This window comes from Dermacentor variabilis, chromosome 2 (genome assembly GCF_050947875.1).
Source record: "Dermacentor variabilis isolate Ectoservices chromosome 2, ASM5094787v1, whole genome shotgun sequence".
NCBI lineage: Eukaryota > Metazoa > Arthropoda > Arachnida > Ixodida > Ixodidae > Dermacentor > Dermacentor variabilis.
In genome coordinates, this window is record NC_134569.1 from 67,062,691 (window position 1) to 67,085,284 (window position 22,594).

The 22,594-nt window shown below is 43.1% G+C and overlaps 1 protein-coding gene across 3 annotated transcripts in view; it reads right to left on the bottom strand.

Moving 5' to 3' along the window:
- LOC142572040 (peptidyl-glycine alpha-amidating monooxygenase B-like) overlaps positions 1-22,594 on the bottom strand; it is a 44,783-nt gene that overhangs the window by 15,780 nt on the left and 6,409 nt on the right. For 2 of the 3 annotated variants that reach the window (XM_075680839.1, XM_075680840.1), the window contains exons 3-14: positions 21,897-21,951; positions 21,688-21,787; positions 20,404-20,489; positions 19,585-19,662; positions 18,955-19,003; positions 17,837-17,904; positions 17,389-17,549; positions 15,882-15,932; positions 15,747-15,799; positions 10,542-10,726; positions 8,281-8,404; positions 2,440-2,556 (exon numbers count right to left, since the gene is read on the bottom strand). In XM_075680839.1, the coding sequence (XP_075536954.1) occupies positions 2,440-2,556; positions 8,281-8,404; positions 10,542-10,726; positions 15,747-15,799; positions 15,882-15,932; positions 17,389-17,549; positions 17,837-17,904; positions 18,955-19,003; positions 19,585-19,662; positions 20,404-20,489; positions 21,688-21,787; positions 21,897-21,951 (1,127 nt within the window). Of the gene's footprint in view, positions 1-2,439; positions 2,557-8,280; positions 8,405-10,541; positions 10,727-15,746; positions 15,800-15,881; positions 15,933-17,388; positions 17,550-17,836; positions 17,905-18,954; positions 19,004-19,584; positions 19,663-20,403; positions 20,490-20,990; positions 20,998-21,687; positions 21,788-21,896; positions 21,952-22,594 lie in introns of those variants that run through there. The other variant, XM_075680841.1, reaches the window with a different exon arrangement.

Genomic DNA, 22,594 nt, shown 5'->3' on the forward strand with positions numbered 1-22,594 from the left:
GAAAACAAGAGGACCTACCAGTCGTGAAGTCTCAGAGCGCTGAGCGGCGCACAAGAAGAAACGCGCAAGCTTTTTGGGGCAGTCGAGAAGTGAGAATGACCGGTTCTAACAGGAAGTCGGTTCCAAAATTAGACACAACAGTCCACCTCCGTGGCTCGTTATTCACTTATAACAATCGCCTGTTTAAATTGTTGGTATTGTAACAGACATGCAGTCGGGGTGCATTCATGCGCAATTCACAGTACTAGTGCACTGATGGCACATATCTGTACAGGCTAATTTGCTTCTGTAGTACATAAATTTCTATCTTCATCTTGAATAAAGATGCACAATAAGCACTGTTGTGGCTAGGGTGGTGTTCAGGACATGGAATCCACCAAGCCGATCGACTGCTACATCAGGTTGTAGAAAATGAAGGAAAAGGGTATATATTGGCTTAGTTACACGGCTCCAGCACGGAAGCTCCCTCCATAAAGGAGCGAATTAAAGGTCCAAATTGACACCGGGACCCGCTGTCCTCACTATCAAAAGGTCTCCGCTTTCAATACCGTCATCTTCCCTAGGCGAGTCGACTAAGGAATCTGAAGACTGTCCGGCAGCAAATTACCATCGTTGACTCTGTTGCGATACCACGTCATGCTCGCAATAATCCACAGTAACTCTGCCTCCAAAGAGGCTGGTTTGGAATGTGCGGCAAGAAAGCAACCTACACCTCTCAGGTCATCGACGTTGTTCCCCTCCTTTTCATCCTTCGCTCAGGCTGCCAGGTAAAGGGTGGGGTGAGGGCCTTTTGTGGGACCCGTCAAGAGTTGGTGTCCACCCGGCGTTGACCTCTGGATAGGCGCTGATGGATGGGTGATGGTTTGACTTGTGCTAAGCATCTATTTAACTGTGACTTCCAAATCGTTGTTGTTGTTCCCCTATTTTTCATCCTTTGCTCAAGCTGCCAGGTAAAGGGCAGGGTGAGGGCCTTTCGTGGGACCCGTCAAGAGTTGGTGTCCACCCGGCGTTGTCCTCTGGATAGGCGCTGATGGATGGGTGATGGTTTGACTTGTGCTAAGCATCTATTTAACTGTGACTTCCAAATCGTCATCATTGTTCCCTTATTTTTCATCCTTTGCTCAGGCTGCCAGGTAAAGGGCAGGGTGACGGCCTTTCGTGGAACCCGTCAAGAGTTGGTGTCCACCCGGCGTTGACCTCTGGATAGGTGCTGATGGATGGGTGATAGTTTGACTTGTGCTAAGCATCTATTTAACTGTGACTTCCAAATTGTTGTCGTTGTTCCCCTATTTTTTATCCTTTGCTCAGGCTGCCAGGTAAAGGGCAGGGTGAGGGACTTTCGTGGGACCCTTCAACAGTCAGTGTCCATGCTGTGTTGACATCTGGATAGGTGCTGATGGAAGGGTGGTGGTTTGTCTTGTGGCAAACGTCCAATTAACGCGTTTGTGGTGTTGAGACGTAACAGCACTTGGGCACGTGCGAGGTGCACTGAAATCTTGCGTTTGGATGAGGGGGGGGGCTTTTAGGACTAGCATTGCGATCCGTATATCAAACACTACTCCGCAGCGTGAGAGACTTGCAAAGTTCATGAGCAAAATATAAGTCAGCTTTCATCTGTTCAACATGGCTTTGGAGAAGGAAATCGATAAATTCCTGCTTTTCAGGATCTACGGAAACTGTCCGAGATGTGCGGATATCTCAGATAAGCTTCAGATAGGCATATTTTATATTTCAAATTATTGATATATGTAACCATATTGCGATCCCCTTTGGGATCGATATATCCAAGATCGACTGCTTAACAATATTCTTTTTAAGAAAGACACCAGATAACATTATGTTTTACTAGACACTAAACAAGTGTGAAACACGCAATGTTGGTCAGTGCACTTATTTTGAAATGACTTGTCTGAGAAAGAGGAAAATCTGAAGCCATAACTCCCAAACATTGCTTTACTGGCCAGGTCAGCTCATCACCACTCTTCTTGCTGGCTAACTTAAAAAAGCTTATGAGAAAGACGCTTACTGTAGATATAGAGCAGTTGGGAAGCAGGTGAAAGATTGAAGCACACCATGGAGAAAAAATGATCCATCGATCATTGGTAGGATGAGCTTTGCAAGACTAATCTGCATGTTGTGTGCGCATGTTTTGTCTGCTGAAAGGTACAAGGAGCAGGCAGAATTGGTTGCAATTGACAGGAAGTCTTGGTTCTTTTGAAATACTTGAACATGGTTAAGTCAAAACGTAGCTTGAAATAAATGTCACTTATATGCCACGTCTAAACACCTCTTTTTCCTTGCAATGAGTTGCCTCCCTACAGTGCCTTTTAACTTCAAGCTTGTCTGCCATCCGTAATTGAGTAAGAAAAAAGGACCCTGTTTGTACCTCATGAAGGGTACAAGGCCACCCATTTCTGCCTTGAGAGCGTCAACACTTACTGCTGTCGGCCCCATCGGTGAAGCAGGTGACCGTTCCCGGGCTCAAGGGTGAGCACCGTGGACTCTGGAATGGGGCCCTCTTCCACACGTAGGTAGATGTCGTTGTAGTCAAAGGACCTGCACGACACCAATCGCAAAGTTTGCATGCAGTTTCCTTCCTTTTTTCCACATTATGAAAAAAGAAGAATGAATACCAATTGCTTCTTGTGGAATCTACTAAGCAGCATTAAAAACACTGTTTATGTGAATTACACTCTTGCATATGTCTGAAAAAAAAAAAGAACTAGGACTGCCAAACTATCATCAGACAACAAACTATACAAATAAGCACTGGTGACGAGCTCTCGCATATAAGAAAAAAGATCAGTCTACTGTAGTCATCTTTCTACCTATGTAATATTGCCGCAAGGTTTAAGTTTCAACTGTGAGGAAAAGGGAGCACATGTTGTGGACATAAAAACTCTTACATAAATTTAGCTACTACAATAACACATTCTTAGTATGAAAGGAAAAATTGACATCCATCCGTATGGAGCACGAAGCTACAAAGGAAGCCTACATGGGTTTCTCAGAAACAAAGTCTTGTGTTGAAAAAAAATTCGTTCTGGTTTGGGACTCCAACCTGGGAACAACGCCTTTCAAGGTCGGTTGACAGCTCGAAGCACAAGGACAGCAAATCAGTTCTGCAGAATTCCACAAGGCAGAGGAAGGTTCATGAAAGCAATAACTGACATCCACCCGTATGTTGCATGAAGCTACATTCTGAGAAACCTGTGTGGGTTTCCTTTGTAGCTTCCTACTACACACGGGTGGATGTGAATTTTTCCTTTCATGAACCTTCCTCCACCTTGCAGAATGTTGCAGAACTGATTGGTCACATTCTTAGTATCTTAGAATACAGCATGATACAATCCTGACTTAGCGTGACATCAGGTCACCAGGATTTGTTGGTGTTAGTGCAACTAGAAAAACTGAAAGCACGCAAATAGCACAGTCTTACAACGTGTTTTGATACACACAAATTAGTGTTGTGCTCACTGCATCTACAAATTATGCACTTGCATTTTAATTGCTCCTGGTGTGTTCAGATAAGCAGACTCAGAGGGGGAGCCACAACTATTTTCTTATTCCAACAAAATTTTTATATAGCACAGCAGAATCCCTTCACTAGTCCGAACCGAGCTTATTTTTTCAGTGTGCACCTTTGTTCTAGCATGCAAAAATCTTAACTGAGACAATGTGGTAAATGTGGCTTATGCAACTGTGCGATGTTCCGATATTTTTGGAAGTAAATAAAAATGGTTTTTCTACGCTTTCATACTTTTTGTACTAATTTACAGAATTTAATAAACTCAACTGACTGCACAAGCCAACAACAAAAGAAAAGATGGCAAACTTGGCTTTTGAACAGTGGGCTAAGAATTGCTGCTTTTTGGCAATCTATTAACGTATGTTTTCGCCCCAAGTTTCTTTTGAAAATTTTTTTCTGGGCATACTTTGCTAGTTGATAACTCACATCATAGTGCATTTAGTCTCTAACACATACTGTTATCTTTAATGATGGTGGCAAATTTGGAAAAATTATTAAATGTCAAAAGTTTATCAGTAGCCATAGCAACTAAACTGCTGTGGCAGGTTTTAACAATGATTTTTTTTTAATGAAACAAAAGTAGTATCAATGAAAGCAAAAGCAATCCTTATCATGCTAAAATGCCACCTACAAGAAAAAGGCATACTTTTTTTCATATTCTGCCCTTTCAAGCTTATGTAAGAGTATTGAAGAAGATTCTGTATTTGGGCTGGTTGGTTTATGGTTTATAGGTATGAAAAGCAGCATTAAAGACTGGGCACAGAAAGGTTTCACATGCTAGTTCATGTAATTGATCAGGCCTACAATGCAATACTTTCTCATAAAAGCTGTTAACTGTTTTTCCATCAACTAGGTGTTCTAGGTGTTTTGAAGTCCAGCAAGTTCTGCCGAAGTCTATCAGAAATGCATCAATCAAGACTTGAGAAAAAGAAAAAGAAAAATTTGGCAGAGACACTTAGGATTCCTTCGCGTGGGAATGCGAAAGCATTACAGTCACCGACTGATTTTTCAGACTCCAAAAATTCGGACATGCTCGATTATTCTGTCTGCTTCGCAGCACCGCCTTTGTACCCATAGACCATAATGTATAGACCAGAACACGATAGCCTCGCACCCAGACTAACCGAACGCATACTCTCGCACCTGGGTTGCCCGGCTGCCAACTGGGCTGCCAAAGTGTGTTCGCTGGCGACCGGCACACATGGCAAGCGTCGGCTCTAGGACTCCAAAGTGCGGAAATGTGCCCGTTCACGCGGATCCAAAGTACAAGAAGTCATCTGGGCATCACTGCGTCGTGTTTGGATGCCAAATCAACCAGCGCAAAAGGAGCAGGTTGCTTAGCACTGTTTGCGAAGAGCACAACACACGTAGGGAATCGTTCCGGTGCGGTGTTTTCAGCCTGCACCGATTTCCATCCGCAACGAAGAATGCCAAGCTGCGCCACTGGTGGATAGCTGCAGTGAATAGGAAGAACTACCAACCCAGTGAAAATGCACGAGTGAGTATTTGATCTCTGTATATTTTGGTGCCACGTTCAACTTTGCGCCCTACGAACGTAATATGTGTAACACGCAGGTTTGCTCCGAGCACTTTCTGGACAACAAGCCTACAGAGCAGAATTCCGTGCCGGTGCCTCGCCTTGGCTATAACAAAAAGACAAGCCTTTTCGTGTTTTCAGTCATGCAGAGCTCCTGACGGTTAAGCGGAACAGTTGAGTTTGCGGTTAGCGATACTTGCAGCTGGTGCACGGCATGACCATTAAGCGTGAACGACAAGTTGTAGGCAATAGAATGTTGCCCTGCTGGTGAGCGTTATTGCTATGAAAGTAAACCGAAGTCTGCTCGTCACGTAGCATGCGTCCACAAAAACGTAAATGACGCTGCTCGTCGCCGAAGGTGTTCGTGCAGCGCGCCTGTCTTTACGAGCCGGTGTTACAGGTGTCATTCGTAAGGAATTCATTTGAGCTTCCTGAGCTCTAAACTGCATGCGCGCTGTTATGCGGGGTAAAGCGCAAGATTTTTCCGTTCATATAGCGAGGAAAATAAGGTGGTTACTTATTGTTGTATTTTGTAACAAAATTTTGCTCGTTCTCGCCAGTTTTTTTTTATTGTTTTCTTTGAGCGCCAACAATCCGATATGGCCTCGCACAAGCGAAACAGGTCTGATACCAGGTAGCTGCAGTTGGTGGGGCTAATTTAATGCAGGTGTGGTTGTTGTATTATACAAAGGGGTCCCTGATGATGCAGCTTTAAGTAGGGATGGTAATTTTATGTGCCCTGTCATGGTTTTTGCAGCAGCTGTACAACACCTGCATCTGTCATGCTCACCCTGTTATACGGGCTTTGACTGCACATGTAGTTGAGCATTATAACTACTGCAGTTCCTCATTTTGCATTGAGTGCATGTTTAGCTTCATATGCTGCTTGTTCGAGTGCTGTAGGCTTGTGTTCTGAATGTTGTACTCTTAAGTGGTTGCACGATACAATTGGCCTGGTGTATTTTTCATTTTGAGAGGACTTTATATCTTCGCAACAGTGATGGCATGGGAAAGAACTACAGCTGTTCTTACTATAACATATATTTTGTTTTCATTGTGCAGGTGGTGAAGGGCAGGCGTCTGCTAATCAGGCAGTCTATAATCCCTGTCATACGACCTCGCCAGTTGGTTGCCAAACGCGGCCAACCCAGTAGTGACCATGACAAACAAGACCAAACTGAAAGTGCAGAGGACAATGTTCTGCGTGCTTTATTAATATATGGCACCAACACAGTGCTTTATATTTCTTCACAGGTTACGTGCCTAAAATGCGGAGATATTACAGCTCACACGTGTTCTAGCATATAGCGCGCGGTTTGTACAAACGTAATAGCGTACTTGCCCGATGTATTCGCTTCTGCAGCCTGCACAGCACTCAGTGTGGCCATTGCGGACTTGCATGAGGTCTTGAAGTTTGATTGGATTGAGACAGCGAAAATTACAGGTTAGAAAAAACGTGACACACGCCTTCCGCCCAGCTGAAAAGCCCAAGTTTCGCTTTTGCGCCGGGTCGCATCTCCCGGCGTGGCAGCCCAGACCTGCTACTTCGCGGCGCTTGGGATAGATGGCGCGACCAGCGCTCATCAATATGGCGGCGCGCTTTGAATTCACGGTGTTCTGGTGTATAACAACTGCCGAAAGTTCGGACACCTTGCAACCTCTAGTCTGATTTTTCGGACACTCCTTGAGCCAACTCAATCGAGAGCACCATGCACCAACTCTGACCGGTGCATGGTTCGACTCGCTGAACGCCATTTTTGTTTTGAACGGAGCCTCCTTGCTGTCCCATGAAGTGGCGCTACTGCAAATCCCCACTAATCGCCATCGTTTCTGCCTGGTTTGATAGAGTTGCTACAGCAGTTCCAGTCTCAGCTTAGTAAGCCATGTCAAGACAATTCAGCAGCTGATTTGTTTGCTTCTTCGTGCATGACGTTGTGAGTAGGCCGTTTTTCGTTTGTGCAACTGGTGTCGGCGTGATGGCGTGGTGGTGTTTGCTTTGTGTGCTGTGTCGAGGTTGCAGTGATCCAACGCGGCATACGGAAACATCGTGTCAAGTGTCTAATGGCGCTGACAGTGCCCGTGCAGACTGCGCTGGGGCATGCCGGCAAGCGGGTGCCGGGAGGCCAAGGATTTGTCGCCTTCCGATGTGCTCCCTAATGACTGCGAAAATGTTCTGCCGAGACCTGCGCAGTGGTTGCATTGTGATTCTGGACACCGTGTCATTTGACAGTTTCACAGGTGCTGTTCTGACATTCGCAGAACTCGACGACGGTGAGATCATTCGTCAGGTTTCTGCTACACCGCCGGATGATGACTCTGAGTCGGAAGATGACGCACCATGCCCTACGCTGCCGTCGTATGCGGAGCGTGTACAAACAGTGACTGTGCTTTCAGCTGCCTATAGTGAATGTACGACCCTCTCCAAGATTCAGGCTTGTCTCAGTGCACGTAAGCGGAAAAGTGTGCAACGGCGCATTCACGATTTATTCAAGCCGAGCCCAAATAAGTGCGTGGAAATAAAGGATTTCCTTTTTCCTTTTTTTTGCTTAATCTGGTTTTTCGGACACCTGTTCATTCGGACATTTCCGCAGTCCCCGTGAGGTCCAAATAAACGGTCGGTGACTGTATAATTCCTTTGGTGAAATGTTTCTTTTTCTGTGCGTTCCTTGTCTGTGCAAGCTCTCGCCTGCATTTTAACTGCACCTCAGTAAGGCCAAATCAAAATGCACTTGCTAGCCTGCGAGGAGTTATATCTCGAGGGACCACTCAGTGGCGTTCAACTGGACATTAATGCTTGTTATTTTATACACTCATTTTATACACTCGTGACGTGGCGCCACCTCCTACCTATTGGCTTTGCCATCACAGGCCCAATGATGCACGCACTAGGCACACCTTAGTCAGCCAGAACTGTGGAGCCACCGTGGTGTAGGGGAAGTGTGCTTGTCTCGCACTCCGGAGGTCTGGGCTTGATTCTGACCCAGACTGAAATTTACCAAATTTTTTTTTCAAACCCATTAATTTAGCTTTTTTTTTACAGAAACCTCCCTGAGGAATTTGATGTCAATCTGAGCATTTCCGACATGTTCTGACTCTTTGCACCATCAGCCATTTCTTGGCACTATTGCTCAGTGGCGCCAACACCGGATGTTCGAATGATTGGGCATATAATGCTTTTGCAAAAAAAATAAAAAAGTCAGGAAGATTCACTCACTGTCCTGTCCACACACGTGATCCTCGGTGGAAAACAACGAGGTTCCCGTCGAGGTCCATCGACACAGCAACAACTTGGCCAAAGTGCACGTCTGAATCAGGCCAGCCTTCACTGGCTGAGAACACTGGAACAAAGTAACAGAGCGTGTGCGGCTCGTACGTAATTAAACAGATGGCTATTTTAGCTACAATACAGAAAGTGCCAGACTTTCAAGCTGGAAATGATGACCGAGCTTGAAATGGCTGTTCATTTTAAGAGTATATAGCATACTGTAAATATTCAATAAATTTTTCCATCAACATCAATTCGATGTAAGCGTTTTGCTATTGTGTGTCCCTATTACTACTGCCTTGTATTAACTGAGCTGTTGCAGCTTTCAACAAATGAGACATTCACCACCATGTAAAATTTCTGAAGACAGCAGTGCATGTGTATCCCTTTTTATTCCCATTCTTCAAATTCTGTACAGCTTCACAATAAGGCAATTTATTTTTATGTATCCATGTTAGTGTCATACCAATAATGTTGCATTTAGATGCAGCAGGTGTCCACAGGCTCATTGGTAACACACAGTAACCAAAGCAAGCAGAATCCTTATCTGTTAGAATAAAGGTTTAAGCAGCGGCACAGGCTCACTACAGCGACGTATGCATGTAGCATGTAAAGAATAATTGCAAAAGAATGTTTCCAACAAATTTGGTAGGACACAACTTCGCAATTCACCCCATGCTGCTAACGATGTGGCTTGCAGCTTCACCTTGATATCACGGTCATAAGCAGTAATACAACAGTAATGCCATGTTTGCACAAATCGTAGTGAATACTACAGTAGACTTCTGTTCATTTGACCTCGGTTAATTAGATTTTTCAGTTAATTTGATTGTGACCAAACGTCCCGGCTGGCGGCCATGCATTTCTATGGACCCAAGGTTTCACTATATTGATCCTAAAATTGGCATTTTCTGAATAATTCAAACTTGACCAGACAGCATGCATGCACCTGACCTCTATGGTGACTCCTTTGGCGGCAGTGTTGGTTTTGCTGGAGCATAGAGGACAGTGAAAGCATTGAAAACAGGTCATCTTATGGTAAAAACGCCTATTTTCAGTCGGCTCTAGGAAAGCTTTTAAGCAATAACCGTAGCTCACAATGTCCGATTACGGTGTTTACCCAATTATAACATGCGGCTTCCTTTCTTCAAGAAAACTGTGCCGGAAATTGCCTGCACGGTACAATCGGATGCGAAATGAAAACCGCCTTTGAAAAGTTCAAGTGCTTTACCGCATAACGCAAGTGTATGGCGTGAAGCTCGCCTTAAAAACGTGCAGCGAAGCTAGGGCAACTGGCTGCCATTGTGGAACACATCAGAAGACTCTTGCCCGTTTTTCTCGCTAAAGAAATAAGGTGCGTGTTAAATATCTACTTTGTTTAGGGGCTTTAGTGTCATTTCTACATTACTTTTCTGTTTTGTATACATAGAAAGTGGGCGCGTGTTTGATTCGGGGGCATGCTAGATTTGGGCAAATACTACCTGCCAAATGAATCGGTGCTGTGCTTCGGCGTTTTTTCTGCACCTTGTTTAATTTGACTCGCCGGATAATTCGACCAAGTTCGCCGGTCCCGCTAGGGTGGAATTAACAGAAGTAGACTATGCTCATAAATCTGGAGGACCAGAAACAACAAGGTTTCCTTGAATACCAACAAATGCAAAGCATTGTATTTCCTCACCTACCCTGCTAGCCATAAATACTTCAGAAGATGATTGTGCATGACACAAAAGAAGCTTGCCCTGAAGGCGTAAGCTCCATTATCATCGTAATCTGCATTGACATCACGCGACTGCTAGTCATACTTCTGCCTAGTCTATCACTTTTAGAGCATGCTGCTTTAAAAAGGTTTCAAGATAAGTTTAGCAGGAATGGCTTCCCATGGCCTGCTATACAGTTCACCACACGTCTTGGAAGAAGCGAGATTGATGCAACCAGTCAGGTTTGAGATTGACTGGCATGCTTTCTGAGTTAGCGAACCAGTGTAGCGATGTAGATACAGATTTCAAACATATTGTCAAAGGCAACACTGATGCTTGCAACTTGTACAGTATTTGGAACAAGCAAGCTGATGTCTGCAAGTTTTGTCTCAGACATTTCATGAAAGAAGTATCAGCTTAGATTCGAGTAGACATGGCATGTGTATGTCAAGTTAAGGAAATGTCAACACACCTGAGCCTGTACAGTATCAGAAAACATGTACGATAGCTTACCATAATGGCTGCCAGTTGCTGGAAAGCCTTCGACCACAGTTTCCTCACCACCACTGCTTTCTAGCGGGATCTGGCTCACTAATGCTGGCCGCTCTAGGTTTTCGCACTGACCCGACGTACGATTGCTAGATCTCAATGCGTAGTACATCAGGTACAGGTTGCACATCTCTTGCCTAGCCCCTGGCCTGTGAACAAAAGGAAAAAGAAAGTAAGAAAGGAGAACAGATATCAGGAAATTATTCGTGTGATGCAAAGCACTAGAGCTGAATAAAAAGAGTTACACTTGCCTAGTCTATATTATGTGAATCAGCTGACTACACTGACTTAAACAGGGAACTGGCTGTGATGCAGCACATTATGCAAAATAATGAAAATTTGAAATTGGGAAGGTAAGTGTCCTGCTTTAGTAGACGAAGCCCCCAGACACAGCCTTTACCAAACATATCTACCTACTGCAATGCCGCTGGAAGAGACAAAGAATGCTTAGCATTAACACTCATAAAACTCTTACAAAATTCTGGTACACAAATGTGGAGGTGGCACTACGACCACCACCATACCCAGAAGGGTAGGCAAATAAATCTTCGATTTAAAATTCTGAATACATCCACTGAGCTATTCTTTAGACGCTTGATTTCTTTCTGGCTTGCGTGAATATTCGGAGTTCCTGGTGGCATCGCTCTCTATTCCTATCATTAGTCTATGAGGGCAACCAAAATTACAGGCACCGCACAGTGTGCCGCCTGACTTTTTGGACATGATCAGCATGCATGATGCTGCAAACATGGTTGTTGTGAACAGTCGCTGCCATGTTGACTTGCACCCAACTATAACTTGGATGCTGCTGATGAAGAGCCATCAGTTAAGAATAGTGGCTGGTAACAAGTTGTCACAGGAAGCAGGTTATTAATATAATTGTTCCCACAGATTAACATCTGTGGGAACAAATTATTGGTGATCGAGCATGGGATCAGACACATGTGCTAACTGATGAATGTCATTGAGTTCAGGTCCGCTTGTGCCCCCCTTTGCGTCCGAAAAATCGGTCAGCAACTGTACTCAGCAAGAGCAACTTGAAACGGCACATTCCGCATGCATGTGCTGATTTTCACTAACGTCTTAGCTTGGCTGCATTGAAACTAGTGAGCCAACGTGCAAATCCCATGTCAATGATGCAGAGCACGTGCATGCAACTTATTGTTGTTTCTGTGCCACGTACTCACACAGCAAGTTGTTGATCGGCCATCAAAATTCACAGCAGAACATTTGATGGTCTGTCGGAAGCACCACGCATTTCTTTTGCCCAGAGCTGACTGCAAATTTTTTCCGGTAACATCAACGTGCATCCTTAACTCTTTGAGGGTCGAAGACATAAATATATGACACAGCAAACAAGACCCAAAGGGCCAATGCTGTATATTTACGATGCTGTCTGTATGTTTTAAAAACGTGGCAAATTTTTAACTCTCTGTTGCCCAGCAAGTGCTGCCACCCTGTGTGGCTACAAGAACATTTTCTTTTTTACTCTGGAGTCTCTTGATTTTAATTCCATGGCCTGTTTATGCCAGTACGTCAGAGACTCACATATACGCGAGGTGGTTAGTTTCGGTTTCATCTCGTGGGCCCTTTCCATTTGTCGCACTTGCAAAAACCTCTGTCTGTCTAGTTTCTAATCGCTCAAAGGGTCACTACTAGATGCTTGCTCATTTATTGTTTATGGGGGTGCAATTACATCTGTTCAGAGGTGGGCACTGGTATTACAAACAAACAATGCTGCCATGCCTGCGTTTCTTTTTTTGGGACTAACAAAAACTGATTGCCCCTCATTGGCGATGGGACAAAGGATTACTGTAAGTTTATGACTCATTTGGTTTTTCCTATGAGCGTACAATCATAGTTTTTTTTCGTGTACTCGCATACACAGTGTGATTACACTAGGGATGTGAGCGCAAGGTGCTCTTCTGCAAACGAGTTGAATGGAGATTCCTGTGATGCGGACTACTGCTTAAGTGCTAAAACCGAATATATATCTACTTTAGTGTATCGACTTTCTTATTCTTATTTGAAGAATTTATGTAAGCCAATCTGTGTATATGAATAAATAATGCATGTTTACTCATGGAAAATATTTTTTGTCACCTTATGGTCATTCTAAAAATATTGTGGTAAATTTTTTTTATATAGTTCACTTAAGATTCTAAATCTGCATAAAGAAAATCGACCCCGAGAGGTCGCACTGGGTTTGACCGCATATTGACACATGTACTTGTATGGGACTTTATGGCATTAGTGCACCAGATTAGAACTGCTAAATGTGCCATTCCTGTTTCTTATTGAGGATGACAAAGAACACATTTATATGAACCCCTCTGATGAAATTTTTGCACTTCTGGGGTTTGTGTTCAAACTGCCCTGTGTGAATGACAGCGCATGAAAGATGACAGAAAAGAAATTGGGCAACTTAGATGAGCAAATGATGCTAAACAAGAGACAGCTAATGAGAGCGAGCAGAGAGACAAGTGTGGCTGAAGAAATGCAAGCCACCTTTGCTCAGCAAAGCGAAGAACAAGAAGCTATGCCACTACTAGAACACATCTTAGTATTGGACAACAGGCAAACTGCCTTTGGCACGCTCAGCATGGTAGAAGGCAACTACAGTCAAATCTCGTTACTACGAACCCCACATGAACAAATTTCTCAAATTTACGAATATCTAAAAAATCCCCACCAGATTGCCTATATTTTCAATATAAAAACATTTCAGGACTATGAATTTCAATACAGCGCATACTATTTCAGAATAACGCACATAATTTATTTTCCCTTTTATAACCAAGGAACATCAGTACTACGAATTCGCCTAAAAGTAACAGCACTGGAACTCTCGCACAAAACAAAAACTGCGAGTGCAGTAGCTATCATCATAACCATGACGTGTGCCAACTGCTTCACCACAAACTTCACCACAAGCTTCACCACAAACCTGAACACAAACTTCACCACAAACTTCACCACAAACTTCACCATAAAGCTGTGGCAAAGTTCGCGCGAGATCCAACAATGAATGCAGCTAGTGACAGCGCCAAGAAGCAAAAGCAGTTATCGCTGCAGGAAAAATTGGACGTATTGCAGAAAATTGACACAGAGAAAAAGCAAATCGATGTGTGCAGACAGCGTGGCATTTCCCATCGACCATCGCGACCATTCTGAAAGACCGAAACAAGTTTGTCAAGTTTCACTTGGAGTCGCAACTTGCTCCTACGAGGAAACGACTGCAACTAAGAAACTTTCCAAATGTGGACCAAGCTGTTCTCACATGGTTCACACAAGACGCCAGACTGCAAAACATTCCCGTGTCTGGCCCAATGCTCCAAGAAAAATCCAGCGAATTTGCTGATGCACTTGAAAGAACTGGGTCCTATGCCAGTGCGGGTTGGCTTTTTGTTTCCACCAAAGGAATGGAATAACATGGCAGGTAGCCTTGGGCGAGGAAAAGGCTGCTGATAGAGAAGGTGCGGATTTTTGGCGCAATGATCGTTTTCTAGAGGTGGCTGAATCGTACTCTGAAGACAATATTTTCAATGTAGACGAGATCGCATGTTTTTATCAGCTCCTGCCGAACTGGATGATGCACTTCAAAGGGCAGCAGTGCAAAGGAAGGAAGGAGTCACATCTTTGGTGACAGTCCTGCTCTGCTGCAATGCAACAGGCATGAAGAGAAAGACTGCTCATCATCGACAACTACGCGAAGCATTGCTGCATGCAAAATGTAATGTAAGAACCGTACAACTACCGCGCCAACAAGCGAGCCTGAATGACCAGAGAACTCTTTTCTGAGTGACTCATCAAACTCTACGACCAAATGAGGAGGGATGACCGAAGAATTCTACTGGTTGTCGACAACTGCTCTGCTCACATTGTGAATGTTCGCTTGATGCACGTTCGCATGGAGTTTCTGCCGCCAAACAGCACGTCCTTGCTGCAGCCCCTAAACCAGGGCGTTATAAAGAGTGTGAAGGCAGAATTTCGTAAGCGCCTTGTGCAGCGGTTGATTGTAAACCTCCGCCTAAAGAAGCCGACTGCAATAAATATTCATCAGGCAGCGGAAATGCTCACGAGAACTTGGTGGAACTTGAAAGCGTCCACCATTAGCAACTACTGGCAAAAAGCAGGGCCTGTGAAAGTGCCTGTGCAGCTTGAAGATGACCTGGAGGTGACTGACAGCAATCCAGGAGACATGTGGACAAAGGTTATGAGACTGCTGCCTGCCGTCTCTTCCTTCGACGACTATGTGGAGAGTGACAGCGCAGCACTAACGGCGGCGAACCTGACAATCGAGGAGATTGTTAACTGCATTTGCGACGTCTCCAGTGATGATGACGACCTGTAGGAAGACAACTGTGGGTCACCGAACACAGAAGATGAGATAGTGTCGAACATTGATGTTTTAGTGCGCATGAACAAAGTCTGCACTTTCATTGCTCGATGCAATGACGTACCCGAAGAGGTATTGTGCAAAGTGGAAGATGTAGACACATTCCTAATCGGTCATGTGTGCTGCACATGTCAGAAGAAAATCACTGATTTCTTAAAAAAAAGCAGCTTCAAATAAAGTGAGTGAAACATTTTTATATGAGAGTATGCTTGTCTGCACATGTGTCTACTGCCAAAGTTCGTAATTTTCATTCCTAGGTTTGACCACTGGCTTATAACCACAAGTTTTTCATTACAACAATATTTCAAGATAACGAACCATTTCCGGCAGTCCAGTGTGATTCATTAGATCAAGATTTGACTGCACAACTTTCTAGACAGATCATAGCACAAGGAATGTGAATCCATTCACTGAGCAAACAGAAGATGAAAGAAAAGCATTAAGAGTGCATGCTGCAGATGGTAAGTGCAATCTAAACATGGACATACGTGACAGAAAAACAAATTGACATAAATATGCAGAATAGAGAAGACCTTGACTTATTCATAAAACAAAACACCAGGAGAAGTGAATAGAGAACAGAGAACTTAATTTGTTAGCTTTGGCAGTGGAGGCTTCAATGAATGAGTCAATATTGAAGTATGCCACTTTAAATATACAAGGCACCAAGTTCAATGCACCTAGTTACAATGTACCTTTTGCAAGCACAATCTGAAAGCTGAGCACCCTTGACCTGTAGTGCTAGCCTATATCATGTCAGTAGCACTCACCCAATTTCTGTGGGATGCTTTCTCGACATGGTGTTGTAGGTGCATCGGGACGCCTGCAAAGGATTTATCATCAATTTGAACCAATTGTTTCTCATGCCATGAAGCTTTGAAACATCAAATGCTGGGTGCACTCACCAAAACGTCACCAGGTTTGACAGGCACTGTCTTGTTCAGAGGATAAAATGCCTGAGGAGGTGGGAGGAATACAAGAATAAAAGAAAAAGCTCTCACATCATTTTTATTTATGCAGCTTGCATTGAAAGTGGAATACGAACTTGCCCTGTAAACCATCTTTCAAAAGAGAAGGAGTAGTGATGCCAAATTTAGTGTTTGTGTGCCTTCTTCTGTTTTTTCTATCTTGTATGTATAAAATGAGAAGAAAAGGGGTTAACCAAGGGGCCCGATTTTTATTAGTCATATCATAAGAAGCCAACAAACACTGACTCCATGGACAACATAGGGGAAATTACTTGTGTTTAATAAACGAAATAAAGAAACTATAAATTAATAAAAATTGAAATGGATGAAAAAGCAACTTGCCGCAGGTGGGGAACGATTGAAGGCGAAGGTTGTGGGATCGTTCCCCACCTGCGGCAAGTTTTTTCATCCCCTTTCATTTCCATTAAGTTATCGTTTCTTTCTTTCCTTTGTTAAACACAAGTAATTTCCCCTATGTTGTCCTTGGTGTCAGTGTTTGTTAGTTTCTCATTGTATGTATCAAGCAATTTTAACTCTTGAATAGTTAGTTATTAACAAGATTTTGTGCATAATGCCAGTGAATTGAAATTTTATGCATTGTCATATAATACTTTTCTGTCTGTTCTCAACTGTAGTAGCACTGGTTACCAATAACAAAAATCAGGCACTTTTTTCAGTGTCAATAAAAAATTCGGCAGTTTTGTCCTAAAAGTAAAGCATTGACGGCGATAGCAAGGTTTAGAGATGCACATGAACTCATCGGACTGTGTTCTGTCTATATGTCTGTGTGACATGTTGGTGCGATGCAGCACACAAGGTGGCTGCTTCTGGGCAGAAGGGACAGTGCGCCAGCAGTTGCCAGACGTCTCCGATGGTGGTGTGAATGCGTGTCTAGCGTTCGTATAACAGCTATTACAATAAAATGATCTGTTGCAGCACATTAAAAGCCCTTATCTGTCGGATGTAATTTTACAGGCCAAAGCTTTTTCTACTTTGCTTGTGGGAAGTTAAGCCTGTGCATCGGCACATTTCAGGGCTTGCAGCAGAGATCTGATGCTCATGCATTTTACCTGGTGATGTATATTTACCTGGCAATAAAACACCACATCTATCACAGTGGCTGCACTGTGAATAAACACAGATGTTTTTCATTTCCTTTTGCAGTAAACAACTGTTTGCTACAGTTGGTGATCATCCTATGTACATTCTTTTTGTGCCTTGAAACCCATCGCCTCTCATGTCTTGTCTCGCTACTCGCTAAGGCCTTGCAAACTTTACTAAAGATAAAGAAAAGGTGAGGTAAAGCCCTCACTTTTCACAGCACCGTGCCATGGTGCACAAGGCAGTCAAAGACTGGCAATAAGGTGAAAGTAAGTTAAGCAATAATGACAGCTGCTTGCTCTCTATGATGCAGAGCTTCCGAAAGCTTTGTTGTTCCCTTTACCTGTGGTTGGTGTGGATCACCCTTGGCCAGCAAGCTCCATTGGCCATTGTGCAGCAGATAGGCGGTCACGGCACGCCCCAGGGAGTGTGTGTGCACACGGTAGGCGAAGACAAAGATTGTCTCCTCTCGGCTCGCCACGCAGTTAACGTCCACGGGAAAGTCTGCAGGGCGAACGACCAACCCAAACACAGCGTTACAACTACAGCAAAATGACAAGAGTAAATGATGTCAACTGACAGACTGCCAGGCAATGTTTATGGAGTAAAAGAAGGACAGACTTTTTCCGACAAATTTTTGTTGGTGTCAATGAATGTCAAATGTCCTAGGACATGTACCTACTGAAGCACAGACCGGAATATAGACTAGCTCACATTTTAGATTTCACATGAAAAGGCAAGCTAATGCCATCACAGAATAAAATGGGTGAGCAAAAAATTGAGCAACTTACTCGTGTGACCAGGTGGGATGGTCCTGTCCTTAGCATAAAATACGTGGATCCCAGCCAGGTATCTTTGCCTGGAAAATGAATTTTCATGCTAAGAGTTAAATTATTCAGGCCGGTAAAACTTGGCTCGCCATCCAAGTACTTAAGAGGAAGCTGTAAGGCTCCACCACGTTTGTGCCATTCAAGCGATGGCAACAAGTGACAGCAACAAGCAACAAGCTTGGTCGTTACGGGGTGCAATCTGTTGCCATTGCTTGTCGCATCTACCATTTTCAGCCACTCGAAATGTTGCTCAGAAGTCCGTGCAGCGGTTTCTGCCGGTTACATACAGTAGTTGCATAACAACATGGCAGCACCCATTGATCCAAATCGCCCTTGCTACTTGCTCCCTGTTGCGACAGCGAAAAATAAACAGCAAGCTTTCGTTCAGTCTCATCTCACAGTGAGGATAAACTATTCGTGAAATTCTGCCATGACTGTTGTGATCAGCTGTTTGTTTCGATGCTGTCAGGCCTAGAATGGCACCAAGCCACGAAACTGTTTTGATTTCTACCAGAAGGTGCCACAGCATATAATGCTGTCGATGTGTAGTGCCTGATTACTGTGTTCAAGTATGGCATTAAATGTACATATATATTACACTTCAGTTGAAAGATTGACCTCATGACTTTCTTTCACAGTGTCATATCCATGTGGTTGCTCCACACCATGACAGAATTATACTTGAATATGTTGTGAACATGTGGTGTTACTCTTCAGTTGCTACTTTTACTATTCAAATAGTAAAGTGAAGTGCAGGAACGCTCTCCTTTGGCAAACACACAATTAATTTTAATAAATATCTTGCATTTTAAAAGGCAAAGTCGTATTTTGGTGACTGATGTGGGTGACTTTCTTTTCGAAGTCCTTAAATGTACAAGAGCAGTGAAAATCTCCCCAAGTGCAAAAGCTGCACAATAAGTTCATTACTTAATTACTCCACAACAAAAACACACTGCAATATATAGTGGGCTAATGCAACTGTTCATATTTAACAAAGATTTTTTGTAGGCATTACAACTACATCAGCCTCAATTAAAACAAGAATGAAATAAACACATGATATATTGCATGACACTTACGGCTGCAAGTCAATTTGCAGTTCTAGGCCTGTAGTGTCAGATTCCCCATCTGCAAAAAGTACGCAAAATTTTGACAGACTGATCATTGTATTCCTGCATCTATGTACACGTAGGGCAAAAGAAAGGAAAGGAAGAAAAGATCAAGCAAAATAAAATCAATACTTGGGCAATATGATCACAAGGTTTTCTCTATTCTTGCCGCCAATGTCTGCATTCTGACAGAGACAGAATGCACAAATCCTCAGGCACTTCCAAGTAAGTGCTTGTTAAGGAACCCTATCTTGTCAAAATCAATCTGCGGCCCTCTAACTAGGTACCTTTCACAGCTCCTTTGTTGCTCTCGGACGTCAAACCAGATCAACTAGTCAACTATAATTAAAAATAACCAAAACACTCAGTTGTACTAGTCCTATATACAAACATCTTGAATCACTGAAAAAAGGCCACAATGTCAGACCTACAGCTGAGTGCGAGAGCACGATATTTCTCCAACCATAGGCTTAAGTCCAATTCCTCGATACCTTAATAACCCAAGTGAAAATAAATAGCTGTAGGATCAAAATGAAGTGAAAACAAAAATCCATGGATAATAGTAATTGCGAGCACAGGCTGCTCACAGTTTGAGCTCACCTGGCATCGGGCTGTCATAATGCACTTGAAGGACCAAGTATCTGACAGGTGTTAGATGGCCAACTTGAAATCCCACACCTGGGAGGAGAAATAAGAAAAAGCCATGCCATGAAGAGACAACAGTCTGCAACATTTGTCATAGCTCAAGCCTTTGTTTTTGTAGAAACTCAGCAGGAACTAATGAGCCCTGCAAGACTACAAATTAGGGAATGTAGAAATGGCAAGTTCTAGAAAGCAGCCACACTTTATGTCTTGTCTGCATAACACCAGAGTGGTTAGAAAACAATCCTAGCACAAAATATAAAGAAGAACAGAATAAATGGTGCGATTGTGTTTCCTTTTTAATATTGTGACAGTGTTAATGTAGGTAACAAATGAGAATATGTGTTGGTTTGCACTGTTTAGCTGTGAATGTAGATGCATTTCTGCCCATTCTAATAGCAACGGCAATACCTTTTCATTTGGGCTGTCATGTTCTCAACAAGCAATATAAAAAAAATACAACTGTAAATTTATTATTACCTTTTGCGATTTGTGCTTGATAGCCTAAATTCTTATTTACCGCTGACAAACACTGTTAGTTGCTCAATAATTTGGTTGGATATGGCATAAGGCACAAGCCATCCCTTTGATTGTGTTGCCACGTTTGTGATGCAAAGCTTTCGGAGCAGTTCAGGACAGCCACTATATTCAGAAAATGGAGTGCCCAACAAAGACTAAAAACTTTGTGGCTCCATAAGAGTGGTAGTGCCACCACTCCTTCTGTAAAGTCCTTATCTTAAAGCCATAAAATACCAGTAAATGAATAACAACACTTGCCTTCTGGCAGCTGTGTGCTGGCTGCATTGCGGGCCCAGCCATAGAGAACAGTTAGGTTGTCGCAAACAGCATTGCGATCGCAGTTCCTTCATACAGAAAGCGAAAGGTAAAGCAGACATTTTTTTATCAAGCAAACCACACATGGTAAAATAATAATAATAATAATAATATTTGGGGTTTTACGTGCCAAAACCACTTTCTGATTATGAGGCACGCCGCAGCGGAGGACTCCGGAAATTTTGACCACCTGGGGTTCTTTAACGTGCACCTAAATCTAAGCACACGGGTGTTTTCGCATTTCGCCCCCATCGAAATGCGGCCGCCGTGGCCGGGATTCGATCCCGCGACCTCGTGCTCAGCAGCCCAACACCATAGACACATGGTAAAAGACAACTGAAAAGTTTTCTATGACAATATTGCTCACGCTTCCCTGCATTTTGATCTTTCACAACCATTCATTCATTCGTTAGCAACACAATGCGTTTTGCTGTTTTAACAACGTAAAAGCTGCTGCTGGCTGGTTCCCTCTTACAGGAGAATAACATTTACAAGTCCATTAACAAAGAATGAAAGGAAAGTAACGTAACATGGTTATAGATGAGTGAGAATCCATCCCGGTTGTTGAAAGCACAGCTTTATACAGCGGAGATAAATATGACAAAGAACGTCTGACTTGCATTCAAGTACACCAATTGTCCTTGTTTTTGTGCTGAAATCAAGAAAGGAGCAAATTCTGTAACAGCAGGAAAGCAATGCAACCGGCAACAGTGAGTGTATTGAATTCTGGCACATTACATGCCAAAACCATGATTTGATAATAAGGGACGCCATTGTGGGGGGACTAGGGATTAATTTTGACTATGAGAGGATCTTTAACGTGTCTCCAAGGCACGCTACATGGGTGTTTTGCAATTTGCATTTTGATTGCAATTTTGCAATCATAATGTGACCACCAAGGCCAGGATTTGATCACGTGACCTCGTGCTTAGCAGCACAACACCATAGGTGCTAAGATACCGTGGCGGGTAATAATGAGTGATGTCCAAGTCTGCACTGTTACAGTAATCGTCGCTTGAGTACAAATTATGTTCGCTTTTGTATTTGACTGCCCTGTAATTGCCTTTGTAAATAAATCCAGCATAGTTGCTATTACGAGGGGAGACGGAAAGCCTCAGAGCCAATAAAACTGAAGATTTGGAAGATGCCATCTCAGGACCCTTTTTAAGTCTTTTAGGGTACAATTAAATGCAGATAAGACAAGTAATAAGTGACAGAGGTGCTGACCAGGAGCCTGGGTGAAGGTGATCCTTCCTGAAGACGTTCCCGCAGCCAATAAGCAGCATGTGACTCGCTGTGCTGTGATTTGGCTTCGGCTTAAAGCTCACTGCAATACAAGTGCCGAGATGCCAACAGTTTGTGGAGTAGAGCTTGAGATGGTGCAACAGTCAGATAAGTCAGATAAACATATGCAAAAACGCTTGTCATCAACTTACCTATGTAGGCTTCTTCATAACTTAAATTATATGCTGTACAATAGTAATCATCCGGCTGCAAGGAGAAAGAAATGAAAGGTTGTTTCCAGTCACAAATGCAACTGAGATGGAAAATACAGACAATGAGAAGTTGTTGCAGCATGTACACAATAATCGCAAACGAGCAGATGGCCCCGTTAAACGATTTTCAATCCTTTACATGAAAGGAGAAAGTAAGACATCCACAATCCGATTGCGAGATAAAATAAAACAAAAACAACCACAGCAAATTTAGCATTTTGTGGTTGTAGATTTGAAAACTGAAAGAACCAGTTTAATATGTTGCATTAGCTAGTAAATCCTTCAAATAAATGAAATGTGAAAAGATTTGGAATACTAATTATGTGGTGTGGAATACATGAGGACTACACACATAAATGCATGTCATTGATGCTAGCACCAATATAGTAAAAGACTTGAGGACATCAAGACACTGTTAGTTCTGTACTGAATCACATAAGATGTTAATGCATACTTATTAAGCTACACAGGACACTAAGGCTATGAGATCAATTACTGTGTTTTTTTAATAGGTCTGACACATGAACATTAAGAAACCCTCAGTGGTTCAGATTCAGATTCAGATTTATTGGTTCCAAAAAAAGAAGTAATTACATGACAAATATACAGACGAGGGTCCCAAAGTGAAAGAACTGTAG